The 24,654-nt window shown below is 42.1% G+C and overlaps 1 protein-coding gene across 1 annotated transcript in view; it reads right to left on the bottom strand.

Moving 5' to 3' along the window:
• LOC134668280 (putative bifunctional UDP-N-acetylglucosamine transferase and deubiquitinase ALG13) overlaps positions 1-24,070 on the bottom strand; it is a 30,884-nt gene extending 6,814 nt beyond the window's left edge. The window contains exons 1-11 of the mRNA XM_063525760.1: positions 23,624-24,070; positions 23,443-23,540; positions 23,199-23,353; positions 22,334-22,792; positions 21,976-22,266; positions 21,446-21,636; positions 19,650-19,754; positions 18,851-18,956; positions 18,585-18,764; positions 13,807-13,913; positions 11,865-11,998 (exon numbers count right to left, since the gene is read on the bottom strand). Coding sequence (XP_063381830.1) covers positions 11,865-11,998; positions 13,807-13,913; positions 18,585-18,764; positions 18,851-18,956; positions 19,650-19,754; positions 21,446-21,636; positions 21,976-22,266; positions 22,334-22,792; positions 23,199-23,353; positions 23,443-23,540; positions 23,624-23,854 — 2,057 coding nt within the window. The 5' untranslated portion in view covers positions 23,855-24,070. The remainder of the gene's footprint in view (positions 1-11,864; positions 11,999-13,806; positions 13,914-18,584; positions 18,765-18,850; positions 18,957-19,649; positions 19,755-21,445; positions 21,637-21,975; positions 22,267-22,333; positions 22,793-23,198; positions 23,354-23,442; positions 23,541-23,623) is intronic.
• Positions 24,071-24,654: the final 584 nt, after the last annotated feature.

Genomic DNA, 24,654 nt, shown 5'->3' with positions numbered 1-24,654 from the left:
ATTATTTCAAGATGAGGAAAACTTTAACGAACAAACGAATGTCGACTTTAATGACGAGTGTTCTACGCTCGGAATTCGTTGGAACCCAGCGGCGGATAAGTTGTTAATCAGCTGCTCGAAGGGCGTTAAAGATGTAAACAATGCAGATACTAAGTGCACTAAACGTACTATCTTGTCCACGATTGCAAGCATTTTTGACCCTTTGGGTCTGTTAAGTGTTTGTACAATTACATTTAAAATTCTTTTAAAGAATATCTGGACATTGCACCTGGAATGGGACGATGAAGTGCCTTCAGATATAAAGCAAACGTGGAATAAGATCGTAGGCGGATTAAATATTTTGACTTCGTTCAAAATTATTGGAATCTCTTACAAGGCTCTGCAACTTCCTTTTGCGTGGTATGGTTAATCCCCAAGCTTGCCCATATCTGTATGGGGCATCGTTGTGTGCTCTGGCGAAGAGGGATGGTGGGATTAGGCCTATTGCTGTTGGGAACACGTTGCGACGCCTTGTTTCAAAGCTTGCTTGTCGTGCAGTCAAGGAAGAGATGGCGGAATATCTTCAGCCATTTCAGGTTGGCTTTGGTACGCCTTTGGGGTGTGAGGCAGCCATTCATGCGGTGCGTTCTTTTGCTATGGCTCAGGAAAATATTTCTAGTGTGCTTCTGAAAGTAGATATTAGAAACGCTTTCAATACTGTGGAGAGGGATGTAATTTTGAGAGAGGTTAAGGATCGTGTACCTTCGTTATATCCCTTCCTTCATCAGTGTTATTCCTCGCCGAGCAATCTCTTCTATGGCACTAATCCGATTGCGTCACGGGTGGGTGCTCAACAGGGGGACCCGTTGGGGCCCTCTTCTTTTTTGCCTGGCCGTACAGGGTGTTATACGGTCGTTAGCCTCTCCTTTAAACGTCTGGTATTTGGATGATGGAACGTTAGGTGGAACGGCGGATGTTGTGTTGGGTGATGTGAGGAAGCTTGTGCAGGCTTTGTCGACCGTTGGTTTGCAAATAAATGCTGAGAAGTGCGAATTGTTTTTTTGCGGCTCGGATAGGGGGGGGTCAATAGCTGATTTCGAAGCGGTTTTGCCCGGCTTGAGGTTGGTGGAGAGGTCATCGCTGTCGCTTCTTGGGGCGCCAATTTTTCCGGAAGGGGTTAGTCAGGTGGTCCAGGAGAAGACCGTGGCGCTTTCGGAGTCTGTGAAACACTTGCAGCATTTGTCGGCGCACGTGTCTCTGGTGTTGTTGCGTAACTGTTTGTCGATTCCACGCGTGACATACACTTTGAGAACGGCGCCGACGTGGATGCATATGCAGGTTGTGTTGCAGTTCGATCAGGTCCTCCAAAGCGGGTTAGAGACCATCCTCAACGTCAGGTTTGAGGGATTTCAGTGGTGTCAGGCTGCTCTTCCCATTCGACATGGCGGTTTGGGAGTACGTCGCATGCAGGACGTGGGGCTTGTAGCATTTCTTGCTTCCTCGCACGCGTCGCGGGGTCTGGTTGCGCGCATTTTGTCCATCAGTGAGGGGGATGTTCATATGCCTTTTCTGGGTGCTGCATTGGATGAGTGGTCCGTTCGCTGTTCTGACGACACGCGGCCTGACGACCTTGGGGCTCAAAGGTCTTGGGATGACGTTTTATGCCGTCAGATGTACGAACGGTTGCTGGAAGGCGCATCGGGGGTAGAGCTGGCTCGGTTAAAAGCGGTGGTTGCACCGGAGTCTGGGGCCTGGCTGCACGCCTTGCCGTCGTCGCACTTGGGGACGTTGTTGGATAACGACTCCCTAAGGATTGGTGCTGCTTTAAGGCTCGGATGTGCTGTGTGCGAGCCTCATTTGTGCGTCTGTGGGGTGATGGTGGAGGCAAACGGGCACCATGGATTGAGTTGTGCGCGGTGTGCTGGTAGGTTTCCTCGACATCATGCCATTAATGATATTGTGCGCAGAGCGATGGTGTCGGCTAACCTGCCGTGCGTGTTGGAACCTCAGGGTCTTAGTCGGACGGACGGGAAGAGGCCAGACGGTCTCACTCTTGTTCCATGGGCTAAAGGTCGGAGTCTGCTGTGGGATGCTACATGTGTGAGCACCTTTGCCGCATCGCATCTTGCACAGACAATACGTGCGGCTGGGGGGGCTGCGGAGAACGCTGCGAGACAGAAACATGCCAAGTACTCAAACTTGAAGCCGGTTTACGATTTTGTCCCTCTCGCTGTTGAGTCGGCTGGTCCTTGGTGTACCGAGGCGAAGGTTTTTGTGAGGGATCTGGGAAAACGCTTGCGGGATAGGGGTTGCGATCCTAGGTCTGGTTCGTACCTGGTCCAGCGGTCCAGCCTATTCAGCGCGGGAACGCCGCTGGTATTTTGGGGACGTTTGTGCCGGGTACTTACCGGATTAGGGTATAGGTTTATGGCTTGTTATTGTGTTGTGTACTAATTTTCTTTTAAATTTGACGATGCGTGTTGCGGATGACATATGTGAAAGTATACATTTTATTTTGACGAAACCTGAGGTGGATGAGCTATCTGTATAGTGACGAAGCCTGCGCTGTGGATCTGAAGGTACTGCTATTATTATGTTTTTTTTGTGGGTCATTAAAAGTAAATTATTAAATTGATCGTTATGTGTTGCAACCTAAGGCGGAAAATATTGAGTTGCATTTTTTCTCGGATGCTTCCTTATTGGCCTACGCCGCGTGCGCATATATTCGCTCGATAAGCGATAAGGGAATAGTAGTTCGGTTGCTCTGTGCGAAGGCCAAGGTCATGCCTGCTCGGCCAGCTGTTACTATACCACGTGCGGAGCTACTGGGTGCATTGTTAGCCAGTCGACTTTATGACAAAATAAGGAAGTCATTGCGGCAGAATATTAATAAAGTGTATTTTTGGGTCGATTCGAAAATCGTACTTTCGTGGTTAAATATTTACCAATCAAATAAAATGCAACTCAAGACTTTCGTATTACATCGCGTATCTGAGATAACGGAATTATCTCGCGGCGCTCAATGGAACTACGTTCCGTCAGGGCAAAACGCAGCTGATGCGGCTAGTCGCGGGCTATTACCCGATCAGCTGACGGCGGACGGTATGTGGTTCCAAGGGCCGTCTTTTCTAAAGTGTAACGAAAGTGACTGGCCTTCTCAAAACAATTCAATTGAATTTAATTCAGATATACCAGAAGTTAAATCCACGGTTCAAGTAATGAGCGCGAGTTTGAGGACAAACGCGTCAATGGATTTAATTAAAATAGAAAACTTTTCGAACTTTAATCGCTTGAAAAGGTCGGTCGCGTACATTTTACGATTTATAAATAATTGTAAACAGCCTATGAATAAATTTCAAGGGCCATTAAGTGTTTCAGAATTGCATGCGGCTGAAACTAAACTTGTTAAATTTTCGCAAGGGACTTCATTTCCTGACGAATTAGATTTATTAAAAAATAATTTACCTCTAAGCAAAAGGTCAAAGTTATTGTCTTTGAACCCATTCATAAATGAAGATGGTGTTATGCGAGTTGGCGGCAGATTATCCAACTCGGATTATATATATGATAAAAAACATCCGATTATTCTAGACGGTAAACATTATTTAAATAAGTTAATATATGGACATTTCCATAGACAGTTAAAACATACCGGGCCACAGCTGCTACACTCAAGCGTTCGCGAAGAATATTGGGTAATCGGCGGACGATTGTTAGCGCGTAAACTTATCAAACGTGTATAACTTGCAAGCGCTTGCGAGGAGCAGTTGCGACTCAACTTATGGGAAACCTGCCAGCTGAGCGCGTGACGCCAGGGTACCCATTTCAGTCCACGGCCATTGATTATGCTGGTCCGTTCTTAATTTTAAGTAAAAAAGGGCGTGGAGCCCAATTAATAAAATCATTTTTGTGCATAATGTGCTGTCTGAGAACAAAGGCCGTTCACCTTGAACTCGCCAGTGATCTCAGCACGCAAAGTTTCATTTTAGCTCTTAAGCGGTTTATTGCCAGGAGAGGAAAGCCTTACGAGATTTTTTCTGACAATGGTCGAAATTTTCTGGGGGCTAGTAACGAAATAGGCCAAGTTATTCATAGCTCTTGTAACTCTGTTTCAGAAACGTTTGCTAATGAACACATTCAGTTCAGATTCGCGCCCGCGTATTCGCCTAACTTCTCTGGCTTAATAGAAGCCGCAGTTAAATCCGCGAAATATCATATTAAAAGAATAATTGGCAATATGCACTTCACATATGTAGAACTGGAAACGATTTTTGTCCAGGTTGAGGCTATTCTCAACAGTAGACCTTTATGTCCCTTATCATCCGATCCTCACGACCTGTCCCCATTGTCCCCAGGGCACTTCCTCATCGGACGACCGTTGACCTCGTTGCCAGCTCCAAACCTCGAGGAAGCCAAAGCGAGTCAGTTGCACCGATACGCACGGATGGAACAAGTGCGCCAACACTTCTGGGCCAGATGGAGCCAGGAGTATGTCAGCCTACTGCAGCAGCGTACCAAATGGCGCTCGCGACAGCCTAACCTCCAGCCGGGTCAGCTCGTCCTGGTGAAGCAACCCCACGGCCCGCCGTTGACATGGCCGCTTGGGCGCATCGAAAAGCTACACAAAGGCTCTGATGGACTATGCCGCGTGGTAGACGTACGGACACGCAAGGGCCTAGTTCGACGTGGTATTTCCTGCATATGCCCTTTGCTGACGGACGGAGAGGACGGCGAGGACCGACAACACTGTTGAAAGCAGTAGCTGGGGTTCTAAGGTCCACCACCTTGCATTTTGGAGACAAAGCAAACCGCTTGGAACAGGTGTTCCTGGGGATGATCTGAGCTGATTAAGCCCGGTTGCCAAGAGGTTCCACCCAGCAGGTGGGCAGGGGAGGGGGGGCAAAAGTGGCTCCGGCGCGCCTCACTCTAAGCTATATATCTGCATACATCTAGCAAGTATATCAAGTTTGGTGTCTTTTTCGTGTAATTCGAGGATGAAAAATTCATTTCTGTGACTAAATTTTCACTCTTCCATACAAAAAAATCGAGAAATTAAAAATTCCAAAAAAATCTTTTCACTTTTTTTTTCGAAAATTCTCTACAAAATTAAAACTATGAGGATTTGCTCTAGAAAAAAAATACCTGTGAATAGCCCAGTTATCCTACTATATAGAATAGTAAACTTGTTAAACATTTTTTTTTCATAACTCTGATAAAAAAAATGTTTTGTGTCGCGCGGCGTACCTGCATTGTAAGAGCGGTATGCAGCGTTTAGGATTTTTAAGTATGTTTCGATGGTTTCTGATAAGTTGTTATTCTTCTGGTTGTAGAAAATTACTTCTGGACGTGATATATATACAAATATAAATTAAATGTATAAATATAGATGTTGGGAAAACTTTCGCCAATAGAGTTATTATAAATGTGATAAAATTAACAAAGCAGATGTTGGTTAAAATGCGGGTTAAAATACGAGTAAGATATATATTGTTCGCAATTGCCACTATATGCCCATGGGTCCGTGCATTTTAGTTTTTTCTTAACGCAGTTGCACCTCCCTGCGCATTTTGTTTTGCAGTGGCAACGAATAAGCTCTAAACAAGCAGCAGCCGCCGCAGGTAGGCTTGTACATATGGGCTCCCAATAACCATTTTGTTTGGACCAGCTCCAGTCAGCAGGACATGGAAGCTGTTGCTGAGGGGCTATAATCTGTCCCCAAACATAGCCTCCTTGGTAAACTGCACGGAGAATATGTTTACGTAGGTAGCGCATCTTCCATTGGAGGCAGATTCTCTAACTGAAGATTATTTTTTGTAAAAAGTACTTTTCGGCACTCTTTTACACTTGTACTTGTACCTGATCCGAACACTGTAACACAATGCATAGTATCAAAATAATGTCTAAGGACCAATTCACATCTCGTAATTCAAATCTGTTCAGATTTAATATTGTAAGACTCTTACTTGTCATACAAGACAATAACATTTTTTTCCATAATTGGCTGCTCAATGTTGTTTTGTTTACCGTATTTAAATCCCTCCGGAACATTACAAGGACCACTAAAACCAGGATTGTCAGATCCCTCATATTTCCCACTTTTCTGTATGCTGTATGTCTCACATGGACACTAAGGGCATCCGAAAAACAGAAAGTGAATGCACTAGAGATGTGGTGCTGGAGACGAATGCTGGGCATATCATGGACTGAGCATCAATTATTGAGGAGCTTGGCATTAAAGAGCGGTTGCTTTCTACGGGCAAAACTCGGTACTCAACTTCTTTCGACACGTGTCTCGTCGAGACGGAACATCTACAGAACGTCTAGTTGTGCAAGAAAGAGTAGGAGGTGACAGGGCTAGGGGAAGATCTCTAATGAGATGTACTGACCAAACCAAATCAGTGTGTCGGTCACAGTAAGCGAATGCTTACGGAAAGCAGCTCTACGGGAGGAATGGCGACGTGTCGTTAAATGAGTCGCTCAAAAGTTTTCATAATGGCCACGACCACTCTATCAAGAGTGTAACGAAGAAGAAGGCCCTCCGTTACAGCAGGATATGCGCTTTAAGCTTGAAATACGCTTTTTTTCCCTTTCCACACACAAAAGAAACTGTGTTGTAACCTGAAAAGGCGTGGAAGAATGGCAAGACTACTATCCTTTCTGGTCCTGTAAAATAAATCATATATCTATGAGTTACAAATAAAATCATATATTTAAAGAAAGTTTGCAGCACGTGACCATTAGCCCAGTTGACCTGTCTCTTATTGCGGTGACATATTTATTTATTTTATTTACAATTAATGGAAGAACTACAAACGTTAGCTTAAGAAAATGCAATAGCATGGCACGAGAGGAACAGGTGATTCTTTCCTGTGCCAATCCTCCATTAATTGTAAATAAAATAAATATGTCACCGCAGTATACGAGACAGCTCACCAGGGCAATTGGTCAAGTGCTGCAAACTTTCTTTAAATATATGATTTTATTTGTAACGCATATGTAGATATATAATTTATTTTACAGGACCAGAAAGGTCAGAAGTCTTGTCATTCTTCCACACCTTTTCAGGTTGCGACACTGTTTCTTTTTTGTATGGACAGGGAAAAAAGCGTATTTCAAGCTTGGAGCGCATATCCTGCCGTAACGGAGGGGTTTAAATACGGCAAACAAGGCAATATTGAGCAGGCATTGCCAATATTGATAAAAATTGTTATTGTCTTGTATGGCAAGTACAATAGTAAGTATGGACAGATTTGAATTACGAGGTGTGAATTGGCCCCTAGACGTTATTTTAACAAAATGCATAGTATTTTGTTACTGATTTTACGAGTACATCAGGTACAAGTACGAGTGCAAAAGAGTGCCGAAAAGTACTTTTTACAAAAAAAAATCTTCAGTTAGAGAATCTGCATCCAATGGAAGATGCCCTACCCACGTAAACATATTTCTCCGTGCAGTTTACCAAGGAGGCTATGTTTGGGGACAGATTATAGCCCCTCAGCAACAGCTTCCATGTCCTGCTGACTGGAGCTGGTCCAAACAAAATGGTTACTGGGAGCCCATATGTACAAGCCTACCTGCGGCGGCCGCTGCTTGTTTAGAGCTTATTCGTTGCCGCTGCAAAACAAAATGCGCAGGGAGGTGCAACTGCGTTAAGAAAAAACTAAAATGCACGGACCCATGGGCATGTAGTGGCAATTGCGAACAATATATATCTTACTCGTATTTTAACCCGCATTTTAATCAAACATCTGCTTTGTTAATTTTATCACATTTATAATAACTCTATTGGCGAAAGTTTTCCCAACATCTATATTTATACGTTTAATTTATATTTGTATATATATATCACGTCCAGAAGTAATTTTCTACAACCAGAAGAATAACAACTTATCAGAAACCATCGAAACATACTTAAAAATCCTAAACGCTGCATACCGCTCTTACAATGCAGGTACGCCGCGCGACACAAAACATTTTTTTTATCAGAGTTATGAAAAAAAAATGTTTAACAAGTTTACTATTCTATATAGTAGGATAACTGGGCTATTCACAGGTATTTTTTTTCTAGAGCAAATCCTCATAGTTTTAATTTTGTAGAAGATTTTCGAAAAAAGAAGTGAAAAGATTTTTTTGGAATTTTTAATTTCTCGATTTTTTTGTATGGAAGAGTGAAAATTTAGTCACAGAAATGAATTCTTCATCCTCGAATTACACGAAAAAGACACCAAACTTGATATAGTTGCTAGATGTATGCAGATATATAGCTTAGAGTGAGGCGCGCCGGAGCCACTTTTGCCCCCCCTCCCCTGCCCACCTGCTGGGTGGAACCTCTTGGCAACCGGGCTTAATCGGCTCAGATCACCCCCAGAAACACCTGTTCCAAGCGGTTTGCTTTGTCTCCAAAATGCAAGGTCCCCTTAGAAAACAGGACCTTAGACCTTATGCTAGCAGCCGCCGCAGGTAGGCTTGTACATATGGGCTCCCAATAACCATTTTGTTTGGACCAGCTCCAGTCAGCAGGACATGGAAGCTGTTGCTGAGGGGCTATAATCTGTCCCCAAACATAGCCTCCTTGGTAAACTGCACGGAGAATATGTTTACGTAGGTAGCGCATCTTCCATTGGAGGCAGATTCTCTAACTGAAGATTATTTTTTGTAAAAAGTACTTTTCGGCACTCTTTTACACTTGTACTTGTACCTGATCCGAACACTGTAACACAATGCATAGTATCAAAATAATGTCTAAGGACCAATTCACATCTCGTAATTCAAATCTGTTCAGATTTAATATTGTAAGACTCTTACTTGTCATACAAGACAATAACATTTTTTTCCAAAATTGGCTGCTCAATGTTGTTTTGTTTACCGTATTTAAATCCCTCCGGAACATTACAAGGACCACTAAAACCAGGATTGTCAGATCCCTCATATTTCCCACTTTTCTGTATGCTGTATGTCTCACATGGACACTAAGGGCATCCGAAAAACAGAAAGTGAATGCACTAGAGATGTGGTGCTGGAGACGAATGCTGGGCATATCATGGACTGAGCATCAATTATTGAGGAGCTTGGCATTAAAGAGCGGTTGCTTTCTACGGGCAAAACTCGGTACTCAACTTCTTTCGACACGTGTCTCGTCGAGACGGAACATCTACAGAACGTCTAGTTGTGCAAGAAAGAGTAGGAGGTGACAGGGCTAGGGGAAGATCTCTAATGAGATGTACTGACCAAACCAAATCAGTGTGTCGGTCACAGTAAGCGAATGCTTACGGAAAGCAGCTCTACGGGAGGAATGGCGACGTGTCGTTAAATGAGTCGCTCAAAAGTTTTCATAACCCACTGGCCACGACCACTCTATCAAGAGTGTAACGAAGAAGAAGGCCCTCCGTTACAGCAGGATATGCGCTTTAAGCTTGAAATACGCTTTTTTTCCCTTTCCACACACAAAAGAAACTGTGTTGTAGCCTGAAAAGGCGTGGAAGAATGGCAAGACTACTATCCTTTCTAGTCCTGTAAAATAAATCATATATCTATGAGTTACAAATAAAATCATATATTTAAAGAAAGTTTGCAGCACGTGACCATTAGCCCAGTTGACCTGTCTCTTATTGCGGTGACATATTTATTTATTTTATTTACAATTAATGGAAGAACTACAAACGTTAGCTTAAGAAAATGCAATAGCATGGCACGAGAGGAACAGGTGATTCTTTCCTGTGCCAATCCTCCATTAATTGTAAATAAAATAAATATGTCACCGCAGTATACGAGACAGCTCACCAGGGCAATTGGTCAAGTGCTGCAAACTTTCTTTAAATATATGATTTTATTTGTAACGCATAGATATATAATTTATTTTACAGGACCAGAAAGGTCAGAAGTCTTGTCATTCTTCCACACCTTTTCAGGTTGCGACACTGTTTCTTTTTTGTATGGACAGGGAAAAAAGCGTATTTCAAGCTTGGAGCGCATATCCTGCCGTAACGGAGGGGTTTAAATACGGCAAACAAGGCAATATTGAGCAGGCATTGCCAATATTGATAAAAATTGTTATTGTCTTGTATGGCAAGTACAATAGTAAGTATGGACAGATTTGAATTACGAGGTGTGAATTGGCCCCTAGACGTTATTTTAACAAAATGCATAGTATTTTGTTACTGATTTTACGAGTACATCAGGTACAAGTACGAGTGCAAAAGAGTGCCGAAAAGTACTTTTTACAAAAAAAAATCTTCAGTTAGAGAATCTGCATCCAATGGAAGATGCCCTACCCACGTAAACATATTTCTCCGTGCAGTTTACCAAGGAGGCTATGTTTGGGGACAGATTATAGCCCCTCAGCAACAGCTTCCATGTCCTGCTGACTGGAGCTGGTCCAAACAAAATGGTTACTGGGAGCCCATATGTACAAGCCTACCTGCGGCGGCTGCTGCTTGTTTAGAGCTTATTCGTTGCCGCTGCAAAACAAAATGGGCAGGGAGGTGCAACTGCGTTAAGAAAAAACTAAAATGCACGGACCCATGGGCATGTAGTGGCAATTGCGAACAATATATATCTTACTCGTATTTTAACCCGCATTTTAATCAAACATCTGCTTTGTTAATTTTATCACATTTATAATAACTCTATTGGCGAAAGTTTTCCCAACATCTATATTTATACGTTTAATTTATATTTGTATATATATCACGTCCAGAAGTAATTTTCTACAACCAGAAGAATAACAACTTATCAGAAACCATCGAAACATACTTAAAAATCCTAAACGCTGCATACCGCTCTTACAATGCAGGTACGCCGCGCGACACAAAACATTTTTTTTATCAGAGTTATGAAAAAAAAATGTTTAACAAGTTTACTATTCTATATAGTAGGATAACTGGGCTATTCACAGGTATTTTTTTTCTAGAGCAAATCCTCATAGTTTTAATTTTGTAGAAGATTTTCGAAAAAAGAAGTGAAAAGATTTTTTTGGAATTTTTGATTTTTTTGATTTTTTTGTATGGAAGAGTGAAAATTTAGTCACAGAAATGAATTCTTCATCCTCGAATTACACGAAAAAGACACCAAACTTGATATAGTTGCTAGATGTATGCAGATATATAGCTTAGAGTGAGGCGCGCCGGAGCCACATTTGCCCCCCCTCCCCTGCCAACCTGCTGGGTGGAACCTCTTGGCAACCGGGCTTAATCGGCTCAGATCACCCCCAGAAACACCTGTTCCAAGCGGTTTGCTTTGTCTCCAATATGCAAGGTCCCCTTAGAAAACAGGACCTTAGAACTTCTGCTACAGGAGCTTTCAAGGCGCGGGAGCATGTTTAGACACAGTAAAGCACTGTGCACCAACAGCGGGCGGCACCGTGGGATGCGCCCCACCTCCCGAGTACAGACGTAATCCGAACGCGGTCACGTTGACACACTCATTACCAATTTATTGTATTTTTTCCAAAAACGTTATTAAAATTAGTTTGTATTATCAATGGTGTAAAATTATTGAAGAGCTCCTCGTAGAAGATTATACAGTAATGCTTGATAAAGCTCAGCATTAGCTTTAAATTCAACTAGAGACCCGCCCCGGCTTCGGGTTACACAAAACCTTAACAAATTATACACTTAAATCTTTCTCAAAAATCACTCTACTGATAGGTCAAAACCGCATGAAAATCTGTCCAGTAGTTTTTGAGTTTCGCGAGTTAGAAAAGGGGAAGATAGATGCCCTGGAGATGTGGTGCTAGACAGACCTAGGTTAGGACCTAGGGAGATCTAGATCTAGAATCTAGGGATTAGATTAGATTATCTGGCTTGTGCTTGTGTTCATGTTGGTTGTTGCCTCCACTGGGTGCTCTGTGTAGGGATATCTACATGTCCTGACATGTCTAGACTGACCTGGGTCCCAGCAGTGGCCGCTGTCCGTTCCCCTTGCCCTGCATGGGCGGCTTGTTGTCTGGCTTGTGCTTGTGTTCATGTTGATTGTTCCCTCCACTGGGTGCTCGGTCTTGCAGGGATATCTGCTGCATATCCTGCCAATTTTTATACAACATTATTATCGTTATTTTGTGTCACAATATGTGATGTATTTTGATCTTGTATTGGTATAATTTCAACTAATAAGTCGTGCTGGTTGATGTGATGGAAATGCATTACGGCGGCAGTATGGTCGCGTTTTTATCGCTTGTCACGTTCTAACAAGTATGTATAAAATACGTATAGTTAAAATTTTTCGAACTGATCTTGTTCACTTACCTGTACTAACAATGGCATTGTTCTATTACAATCCTATTATCTGCTTTTGTTCTCGTAGGCGCCAACCAATTTACTTACAAAATAAGTTCGAAGTACATTGCATGTATATTGAATTTTAAACCTTATTTCTTGTTGAATGGGGTTAAAATGGTCTAAAAAGATAATATCATATTCAATCTTTTGGAAAGTCACATGCACCTTAGCCACGACAGGGACGTATTCTGGTGTTAAATAAAATATGTAGAAAGATAAAAATGTATAATTATTAATAATAATTTATTATACATATTAGTTAACAAAAATAATCACATTTAATCAAAATCAACAAGTTCTTATACAAATATATATCAATATTCAATCTGCGAAATGTTTTACATGCTACTAGAGGCAAAAAAAGTTACATAAGTGTATATATAAAAAAAGAATCCCATGTGTCCAAAATCAACAGATTCTTATACAAAAATATGCCTATAATCTTAACACACACAATTTGATAACAGGCCAGGTAATTATTTTTTATTGGTGTCTCGCTCGCTCTTTTATTAGGTATACTTTTAGGTATAGGTCAGAAAAAATTACCACTAAATAACATTCCGACATAAACAGATAAACCACGTGCTTATCAATTGCAACAATGCGAGTACGACCCTAGCGGCACATCTGTTATCTCTAAATGCAAAACGTATGAAGTGTTATTCTTACCTTCAAAGCAATTTTATCCTTATGATAAGACTGTAGAGCCGATAATATAATGAAATATTATGGTATCTCATAGCTGTTTTTCTACTGAGTGCATTCTTTTTGAGTGTCGATGGTGGTTAAATGCAAAAAAGTTAGGTTAGCCAATATTTAGTTAGTGTATTTTGTAGTCTATTGTTTAAAGAAATAGAGTCGTTAATCTATACTAACATTTCAAGGCGGTTATAATCCGCTTTTACTACGAGGTGATTATCCTAATTTGTGGTTTACCATCCACCAGATAATAGGATTGTAATAGAACAATGCCATTGTTAGTACAGGTAAGAGAACAAGATCAGTTCAAAATTTTTTAACTATAAGTTCAAAAGAGACGACAAGCGATAAAAACGCGACCATGCTACCGTCGGTGGACTTCGTATTATTATACATCTCTCTTGCTCTTATTGGTGCGCGTAACACTGCGAGTTATGTCAAGGTCATATCATAACAAGATCAAAAAGATAACAAATTGGTAAATCAGGATTGTTCTCGTGTCTTTATAGGTATGCAACAAGGTGTGTGTACTTGAGACAGACAGTTGTTGTGCCATGCCCAATAGGGAACGTGCATGAACTATAGGGGGCAGCAGAGTCTATCAGAGTCAGAGAATATCAAGTTTAGTTTCTAATGTAGCCCACAAGTTAGCAGAACCTACAATGCACAAGAAAACGTACGTGAAGTGTAGAGGGCAGCACTTGCTTTGGCGTGAAGTGTAAAGTTTATGTTTCCGATTCAGGCCACAAGATGGCAGACCCTCCAACGCGTACGGGCCTTATACGGCAGATATTGCAAGCAGGGTGCAAGGGTGTATCCTGGACAATACTGGTAGTGGAAGGCTGGTACGTACCATGGCGAGGTCGCGAGGAGAGTAGTGTCGCGGCGGCGGCGGCGCGCCGTACGCGGCCCACATGCACTCCACGCCCAAGTTGAAGTAGTAGCGCAGCGTCGGGATATCTAAACACAAAAATTTACTTACATTTTGAATAAAGTGTACAAAGTTTGAGAACCAGGTGTAATTGACCTAGCCTGACCGCGACAGTTTTAATTCTAATTTGATAAATTCGTAAATTGCGCCACTTTACCATTAAAATGCCGATATTTCCAAAAAAGCATGCCTTATATTACTCGAGTGATTATACAGTTGTGGTCGGGTGGTTTACTGGGTTTTGATTTGATTTCAAAGATTTCATAATTGCTAAATTGTATAAATTTTACTGTGGGATTTAGATTTAGTATCACTATGCCTCACACGTCGAATGTTGGTCCCCGAGACAGTTCTTCCAATTCCCATTTGCTTCGGTACAATTTAAAAATGCAACAACTGACACTGAAAAGTTTTTTTCATCACACTTGCTCGGAAAAGATGTATTTACACGTAGGGCTTGCGGGCGGGAAATTGAAATTTTCGCCCTAGGGCGGAAAAAATCTTTTCCGAGCAAGTGTGATGAAAAACACTTATTTACACGTAGGGCTTGCGGGCGGGAAATTGAAATTTTCGCCCTAGGGCGGAAAAGTGTTTTATACAGAAGTTTGTTTTTATTAATTCTCCTTTTTTTCCTTACAAGTGTGATGAAAAACATTGTGTGTGCCACGGGCGGTAAAGAAATTCCGAACTCGTGAACATTTTAAGCCCTCGCTTCGCGTCGGGCTTAAAATTGACACTCGTTCGTAATTTCTTATTTCCCGCCCTTAATACACAATGTACTATTCATGGCCGAAGTTAAGCTTGACGCTGTTCCCCCAGTCCTCAACCATCTGTAGTGCGAGATTAGTCACACGCTCTAGTTCAGGGATCGTTTTGGAGGTGCACACAAGGAGTATGTCGTCGGCGTATGCTTGTATATGGCAGCCAGCTGGCCAATTCATTACCAATAGGTCGTCCAAGATTAGGTTCCACAAAACCGGGCCGACGACAGATCCCTGTATGCACCCTCTGGTGGTTGCTTTTTCCACGAGGCAGTCCGCAAATGCAAGTTGTACCCCTCTGTTAGTTAGGTAGCTAAGGAGGATTTCATATATATTTTTGGGGCATCTTAGGTGCTTGAGACGTTTGAAGATGGCTGGCCACCATGCATTGTCGAACGCAGCCTTGATGTCTAAGGAAACAGCAATCACCAGTTTCTTGTCCTTTTTAGCTTTGTCGACGACATTTAGTGCATGATGGATTGCATTGGTGGTAGATGTCTGCAGTCTGAACCCGAATTGTCTCTGGATGACAAAGTCATTTTCATGCATATAGAAAACAAGTCTATTTATAATTAATTTCTCTAAGAGTTTGCCGAACACCTTTACCAAGCCAATAGGGCGGTAAGCCGAAGTCTTATTATAATCATCTTTTCCGGGCTTAGGGATGATTTTAGTGGTGGTAACTTTCCAGCAGTCAGGGAAGTACTTCAGAGCTAGACACCTATTCATTATGGCAGTAATTGACTCAGGAAACAATTTAGTGACCTCCAGGCAGATATCAGCTGTCAGGTGATCGGATCCGGGCGCTTTCTTATGGCTTATTGTCTTAAGTGTTTCTAAGACTTCGGTCACTGTAAACGGTGGTTCATCCGGGGTGTCAGGAGGATCACGCATCTGACTTCTTATGTTAAGCTGATTAGTAGTGTCAGTGTTCTCATCATCGTCTGGATAAAAGGTGTTAAGTAGTGCATTTGCCGTATCCTCACTGTTGACAGTGTACGTTCCGTCTGGTAATTGCAGTGTAGCAGGGGGTTGGGTTAAGGGTCGTGTTCCTATTAGTCGATTGGTGACCGCCCATACATCCTCCTTACCCTGTCTTTGGCAGAAGTCTCTAAAAGCCGTGGTCGATGCTTGACAGCAGGCATCAGAATAGGATTTGCGTAATTCGTCTCTCTCTTTTAGGATTTCTTCCAAAGGTGTATTTCTACGTACAGCTTTGCATAGTCTATGGTGGTTTTGTACGACCGCTTTCTTTTTATCTTCTAGGTCATCATTCCACCATGGTGCTCGCGTGGGAGGTCCTTTGGATCTAGGGACTAGCTCATCAAAAGTTTCAGTGATATCGGTAGTCATATAGAAAATTTCTGTGTCAAGTTGATCCTCGGTGCACGTTGCCAAAAAGTTTGAGAAGGGCATTTTGGAATGGAGAGCTTCCCTAATGTCTTCCGAGATCTCGCTCCACTTTATCTTGGAAGTGTCATATCGGAAGGTGGATAGTTTGACTTTATTGCGCAATCTAGCTTCCTTTTGTGGTGATGTTGTAATTTTGAATGTTATGGCATGGTGGTCGGAAGAAGGGCAAATCTCCGTATCCACCTTCCAGTCATGTATCTTGAGCTGATTTTGGCCACGTCTCGGTGGTCCCCCAGTCAGGGTTAAGTCTACGATCGATACACGTGGCTGCCCGTTTGTGATGACCTCAAAGGTTGGTGTTTTCCCCGTATTGCAGACAGTCAGGTCATAAGTTATAATTATGTCTGCGATTAAGTTTCCCCTTTGGTTATTTTTTGGGGCTCCCCCACAAACTATGCCATCCATTTAGGTCACCGGCTATGATGTGCGTGTCATCCTTTGTGTCATTGAGAAATACCTCCAGTGTACGGAGGGTTTCATGCGCATCTTGTCTGGGTTCTATGTAGATTGAGGTAAGGAATATTTTCTTTCCCGACCTTTCCGTGAGCTGCACTATGCATAAATTGGGAGTCGAGTACTTAGCCATCCCGAGGGTGGAGAGGAAGTGGTTTCCGATGCATAGTGTCGCCCTGGCCGGACGGTCGGGAAGAGGAAATTGATAAGTAGTAAAGCCAGATGGGGATCTTATATGGTTGGTTTTTGGCCTGATATAGGGCTCTGTGATAAATGCAAAGTCTATTTTGTTTGTTGTGTTACTGAGTGCTACAACAGTTTCGTGGTAAGCATTTCTACCATGGGCTTGGTTTATCTGGAGGCACTTGAATCCGTTATTATTTTTATGTCCGTTGTTGTTTCCCAGTGGCAGGCCCTTAGCAATACCGGATTGCCATGCGGGCTATGCGATCCCACTTTTGCCATTCAGAGCACGATTGGCTAAAGGCCGGGTGCGTGTCGGGTTGTCCTACTTTGTGGCAGTTAGAGCAGCATGTCAGTGTTCTGTCTCTGGGGCAGCTCTTTGTGCTGTGTTTCTCCGCGCAGAGCCCGCATGTGGCTTCCTTTGAGCATTCCAGAGCCCTGTGTCCGAACTCCATACAGTTATAACACTGCAGAATTGGGGATTGATCTGCGACTGGAACGTTTTGGTAGCCAATTCTGACCTTCTGGTTAACTATTTTGGACCAGACTTGTGGGCTGACTTCAACTATCACATTTTTAACGGCACTATTGCGACCATTGACGCAGCGCATAAACTTCACATGTATGTCTGCATCATAAACGTCTGCGAGAATTCTTTGGTTTTGTTTCTTGATTGCCTCCTCGATCTTCTCGGAGGCGTATTCGGGAATCACTCCCATAATCCTAACAGCTGGATTACGTAGCTGTGGGACACCTACAGTAATTTTTGCGGCATTAGCCTTGACTGCCGAGCTAAATTTCTCGCGGTCTTCGTCGGAGTCACAGCTGACCACCACCTTATTCCTCTTTGTTCCCCTTATGTTGGAGATGCCGACTCCTAGGTTAACAACGTTAACTTGGTCTTTCACAATTCGTATGACATCTTGAGAGTCGTGCCTGGGGTCTACAGACTCCAGGATCACTGCGTATTGGGTGCTGGGCTGGGTTAACTGGCGGCGACGAGGGTCCGCTTTGTTAGTTTTGATAGAGCTGGCCGCTGCATTCGATTTCGTAGTAGCTGGGGCAGCTTCTGGCTCTGTAACCGCAGCAGTATCTGTACGTGCTTTTCTCCTAGCTTTTCTGCTGAGTACAGGAGTGAAACTGCCACCATCATCAATGTCCTCGCACAAAGCAGTCTCCAAAAGGATTTTCATCTCCTTCTGTTCAACGCTGATGCTCGCCAGTTGCGCCTGCAACTCATTAATAATGCCTTCATTGACAGATGGCGGGGTGACGTCTAGGTCTATAGTTGGGAACTTTGGCGAGCCGATTCCCTTGCTCATAGCGGTTCCAAGTTCAGCAATGAAGCGTTCCGTTTCCTCTCTGATGCTGTCCGCGCATGATATAACAGCTTCCTTATTCTCGCGTTTAGCACTCTTATCAGTAGGGAGTAGACGCTTGATTTCTTCAACGTATCTGCGTATTGTTTTGCAGAACCGCTCTGGGCGACTTGCTGTTGTTGGAGAGCACAACCCATCTTCACTCAAATAGAGCCTCTCCATATCTCCGGTGCTCATTAAATCGGCGTCCTTCGCATCCTCCAGCTTGTCTCTTGATGCCTCTTCTTCCTCGAAGACAATGAGGTCTTCCTTTTTAGGCTTTGACTCCTCAAGATTGTGGAGGCCCATCGTCTGTTCTGTGGTTTTACTGAATCTAATCTTCTTTAGTTTCGTCGGAGTTTCAGGTGGGGAGTGAAATATTCCACTCATTTTAAGAAAGGTGCGGGCAAGCTGCAGGTAGAACAACAGAAGTCAAGAAGAACAGAATATATAAGTACATATACAGAAAAATAACAAACTTACAGTTTTTGTATGAAAGAGAGGAATTGATCCACCCAAATATGGAACTTACCGTTCATAGGCAAATCCGCGCCGTTCGGCTGTACACTCTTGACGACGTGCGGGTTGACGGGCGGCGGCGGCGGCGGCGGCGGCGGCGGCGACGCGCACCACACCAGCGACTTGACGCAGCCGCCGTAGCCGTACGGCGCGCCGGAGTTCACCGGGACTCCACCGCCCGGCACCACTGGAACTAAACATTTATTTTTGTTTATTTAGTGCATACTGCATACACTTACCCTCGTAGGTCGTCAAGCAGTGCGTACTGCGTACACTTACCCGAGTAGCTGGTCATGGGCGGCGCCGGCGCTGGTGCGGGCGTGCGCGCGCCGGGCGCGGGCGGCGACGCGTGCGCGTGCCCGAGCGCGCCCACCTCGCCCACACTCTGCCGAAACAAACGCAATATTAATGAGAATATATAAGAAATTCAATTTTACACAAATTACTAGAGATGCAACGGATACTTGTTTGGCCGGATACCCCTCCCCCCGCCCGAATATTCGGCCAGCGGAACTTAGACCTTACTTTTTTTAAACGAGTATTTTATAGAGACCGGACAAAGCGCTGGCTGGACGTCGTGACAGCGGACATGGAAGAGAACAATCTCACACCACACCTGAGGATGCCGAACACCGGAAAAGTGGAGAAGACTGAGCAGGAACGCGGACCCTGGCGCGATAACGCTAGGTGGAGGAAAAAGAAGAGAGTATTCTATAGAGACCGTGACAGCTGTGGGTCGTTTGGCGGTCTTGTATTACTTTTTCGACCTCTTCAAAATAAAAAACATTATTTTATTGCTGTTCTGCCTACTAAAGTTCACGCACGGTCCCTATTAGACATATTTTACGTGGGTGACTGGGGCATGATTGTTGCCGTTAAGTAGGCGAGCCCGTGCAACTGTCCGCCATCAGAGACAGTCTTTGCTTGTCAACCCTACATGCGGCACCCACCTGTTTGTAGAGAACATACCTGGTTGACGGGGGCATGGTTGTCGCTGTTGGAGTGGGCGAGCTCGTGCAACAGTCCGCCATCAGGGGCAGTCTTCACTCGTCAAGACACCTGGTTGTGGAGAACATACCTGGTTGACGGGGGCATGGTTGTCGCCGTTGGAGTGGGCGAGCTCGTGCGGCGCGGCGGCGCCGGGCCGGCAGTCCACCATCAGGGGCAGCGCTTCTACTTCAACCTGTAACACCAATCCCACACATTTAACACCGATCACATACGTGTTACTACTACTTTTTTTCTACTCTAGCACTTCAATCTATCAATTAATAACTGACAGTGATGTCTAAATCAAGTCAATTTGAGGCGGGGCGTGGTGGCGCTGAACTCTACTTAGGATTAGGATCATAAGACAATTGCTTAGCAGTCATCTTATGGATGTAGGAGGAATATAGTACCACCGTTTTGTTTTACTAAAAAGCTAACGTCTAGACAATATGTTCGAACAAGGTTAGTTTAGATTTTAGATGGTTGCTGCTGTATAAATATTGTGTGCAATGGTACATAATGAGGACTTAAAATTCTCGGACTTGTTTTTACAAAAGTATTTTTTTTTATCTTTGGCTCTTGAATTTTAAGAATCTTATTATTTACCTTTTGCACAAAATACTATAACAATCACCTTCTTTCTAGCGTTGTCCCGTTTTTTAACATGACTCACTGAAGGAACGGTTTCGCTCATATCTACTAGTTAATCCAAGAATTGGCGCAAGCACTAGTTGTTAAAGCTAAAACTTAAAGGAGCCTGTTTTTTTAATATGACTCAACAAATATTTATTTTAAAACAATACTTTCAATAACGAAAAACCTAACAGGGAACCGTCGTTCCGAAACTAAAATTAAAACTGCGCTATGAAATCAAGTGATACGCTTAACGCGGAGCGCGACCACTTAAGCTCCGAGATGAAGTGCTACTCTGCACCCTTGTGATTGTAAACTCGAGAGGTACTTTGACACGTTAACTTTGGTGAAAAAAGCGGGAAATACTTCACTAGCTCGGATAGTGTTTTTAATCACGGTGATAATGCTTTTTCCAACTTAGGTAACTTTTAATTTATTTTATTTATTAAGGGTGCTTGTTAACTACTGTTAAATCTGTTAAATCTTTTTAAGATATTGCACATATTTTAAAAAGATTTAACAGTAGTTAACAAGCACTAAAATGTCTTGATACCATTACTACCATACGTTACCTACCATATTTATTTAATTTATTAGTGAACCAAATTAAGTAAATTAATAAAGTGTCCTGTTTAACTTATATACTTACAAGGTCTACAATTCATTTATTTTAAACGGGATAGTATATCAATCAGCAAAAGTGCATGGCAATGAATTACATTCATTTTCTGCCCATACAATTTTGTGTTTTGCAAGAATAAAAATATAAGTTACACTTTAACCAAAATAGAACTACAACTATACCAATTTGCCACTGATTTTAACTTCTAACTACAACTAAACTACTTCTAATACTACATTACAACTAACTAACGTACTAGAATAGCTACGATATGGTTACTCTTTTATAAGCACCTCACTTTTCAAAAACACCCAAAAACGAGAAAAAATGGAAGTTTCATATAAAATAATGAAAAAAAAAAAATGTTTGTATCAATTTAATATAAACATTATTAATAAATAAAAACATGGGTGTGACATGCTTATAAAGCCTTCAGAATGTATAAATATAAGCCTCCACAAATATCTATACAGAATTAACTGCAATAATGCAGTGCAATTTTTTAAATTGTGTCAATAAATTCTCTCTTGTCAGAGAATAAAATGTGTATCAGAGAATCCAACCCATACATAATGAAGGCTGTGTACAAAATACTCCTACTACTACTTTAATACTAGATTCCGACTAACAGACAGCGGTTGAAAGTTTGCTAAATCCAAGTGCTGGTACGTAGACAAATTGATATCGGTCTGGTATTGGTTTTCCTCCAGTACTTCGTCCTTCCACTGCAGTTTTGGGGGGCTCTTGGCCTTCTCAGGGCTTTTAGGTTCATCGGGCTTCTTGCGGGTCTTGGTAAGACCTTGCTTGCGTGTGATGTTGCCTGGATATCGTGAAATGGGGTAAGAATTAAAAAGAACTTTTATAAAGACTCCAATATGTAGATAATAAAGTTGTTTTATATAATATTTCACACACACACTCTACAAGTGTGAATCTGTGCTAAGTGAACTATTATTATTATTCTCTTTATTCATCATTCTTCTTGGGCTAGGGTTTTTATAATATGAATATAAAAGTAACATATAAAACACTTACAAAACAATAAAAAATACATATAAACACATTATAAAAAACCATTTAACATTTGCTTTTGCTCTGTCAAGTAGCATATTGACAGATTACAAAAGCAAATCCTTGAAATAAATATGCAATACACCACCTATCTGTTGCAACATTTGGCTTAAAGTTGGCAGGTGGTGGGCCCGCGAGTATCGATACGGCGGCGCCCACGGCCGAGCCTCTGACACCGACAGGGGCTCCAACTGGTCATAGTTAACCACTCGCTTCTCTCCCAGCTCTTCAATGAACACTAGGCAAGGCCCTCCGTCCGGACGCATCTCCTGGATATGACAGTGGTACGGATCACGCTGGTCCACTTGCAACCTACACAGGCATTTCACGCCAACTTGAAGAGTTGTCCCATCTGAATATCTGGTCCCATAACGCAACTCTGTAAAACCACACTTGTAATTATTGCAGGCCAATGGAACTGTCAAACTAATAGGAAGATGAAATACCTCTTCTGAGTTCACTCCAAACATCAAATTCAATGTTTCGGTATATATCAGGGTCCAAAGCTTTAGCCACCTTGTACGGGAACGGTGTTATACCATTGTCAAGTAAGTCCTTAGCGCTGTTGACATTGAGGCAGTTCATGCAGACATTTTCAAGCTGAATAAGGCTTCGGTTAAACACGAAAATGCTCAAAGATTCCTTCAGCATGCTGGATCTTTCTAGATTGTCAGTGTGGTGCATACACTTCAAGGCCACTGCATTATTGTTCCTGTCCTTGTCATCCTCGTTGGAAGATTCTATGAAGATTTTGGCCCTCTCTTTCTTTTTGCGGCGTTCCACATTCTCAGACATGAAGTACTCAATGTGATTGGTTGGTATTTTGTCATGGAGCATTTTATCCACCGCATAGGACAGGTCTTTCAGTTGGTACACTCCATCATAAAGTATTTCGTATACTAATGCTATAAATAGGTGCTTGACATTTGAGTATAAAATAAAAATAATACAGACTAAGCAATTAAGAGAGAAAACCTGGCCACCCAGTAGTATAGATAAAGTAGTAACTGAACAACACAATGATGGTCCTTTGTATTATAATGTTGTAAGCAGATTATGCCTATAGTTCCAGTAAGTATCAACTATGACCTCACATGTGTATAACATGTTTCAGTAGCAATGATGTGTCTATATTGTACAATATTCTTCAATTCAATTACAACTTATACATCAGTCAACCAGGTTTTACCCCTATAGCTTTGGTCACAAAAATTTGAAATAAGAAAAAAGAAAATTAAAATCTTAGAAAGAAAGAAAAATAGGGAATTCTTCAATTGATTTAAAAGTTACTAGGTACTAAAATAAACTTACATTGGCAAAATGATGATGTGTTAATGAATTCTTTTGTGTACACCGCATCAAAGTGCTTGGTGTCGGGTGAATAGAACAGAAATATGGTGTCTCCGTAACCATTGCAAATCTTTGTTTGAGGGCCCTTGTTGGCCTCAAATATCACAAAATCGCGTCTGTAATCAACATGTCAAACAACTTAAAATCTGCAGGTAGACACAAATATCAGTTGAAGGTAGGTAAAATAAATGTTTATAAATCTTACCTATACAAGTGGCTCATAGCAGATATTTCAATGAGTCCACCCCACTCAGAAGGATTGGACATCTCTTTGAGATAATTTTCGAAAGGACAAGTCAATGACTACAACATAAAATACTCAAATTAGAACGAAAATTGGAGGGAAAAAAAATAATCATAACTGAACAATAAATTAAATATGCTACCCCTTCAAACAGGTGCCTCTGTGAAGCCATGAATTGTACGCAATCGAGCCGAACTTTGTGGAAGTATCGCTGTGTGTTGAAGATGTTCTCAGACACGGCCCTGAACAGGCAACTCGAGTCCCTAGCCGTGTGCTTCCTGAAAAACCCCATCTCGTCTAGCCAGCGGTCCGGCTCAGACGAGCGCTTGTGGATTTTCCAGGGCCCGCGGCACCGAATCGGTGAAGGCGACATTGTATCTACGGCTAACTATCTGCAGGTAAACAAAAACAAATGACGCGGCTGATAACTATACACACATCGCCGTCGCGAACGTTAATAACACTTTAGGTGAACAAAATGCACTAATTAAAGTGTAATCGGTTGTCTTAAATCCATATCGTAGCTATTGACTGGCAATGGCAAATGGTTGTTTTGCAGTCTACGATACACAACACGTGCAAATTTACAAATCGATCTCGCAGTGCTAAATTATTATTGAATCACTCACCGAAATGATTTATCCCAACAGTCAGCATCAGTGTTTGAACTATATTTCTAAATACGGACTTGTTTTTCAAGAATATTAAATGAAAATTGCACGTGCCAAAAGCAAACCGTCAGGGGCCGGCGGGAAGCAAAATCAAAATAGCATTTTTGCAATGATGTTGCCAATCAACAAAATGATTTGCAAATACATTGACCATAAATAGAGTAAAGCTGTGTACACACATCCTGATTATATAGGAGATTCACAACATTTTTCCATTTCAATCGGAAAAACATGTTTAAAAATGTCTACCGAAAATATTAAATTAAAATAATTCAGATAATTGCGCCAATTATTTCAAAAAAGAATCTACGACTACAAAACCGGTTTTTTACGGATGTGAAAATAGTGTACAGTGAGTACAAGGACGTAAAAATAAATAGCTATTGTCCATGCTATGTCGAGTTGCCATAATATAAATTCTCCCTTTAAATGAGGTAAATTTTTTTTTGGGTTAAATTTATATCTTCTTTATTTATTTTTCTTCTTAAGTTAGGTTAATAAC

The sequence above is a fragment of the Cydia fagiglandana genome, chromosome 10 (assembly GCF_963556715.1).
Source record: "Cydia fagiglandana chromosome 10, ilCydFagi1.1, whole genome shotgun sequence".
Taxonomy (NCBI): Eukaryota; Metazoa; Arthropoda; class Insecta; order Lepidoptera; family Tortricidae; genus Cydia; species Cydia fagiglandana.
Note: the sequence above shows the minus strand (reverse complement) of the source record. Positions and strands in the feature narration are given on the sequence as shown.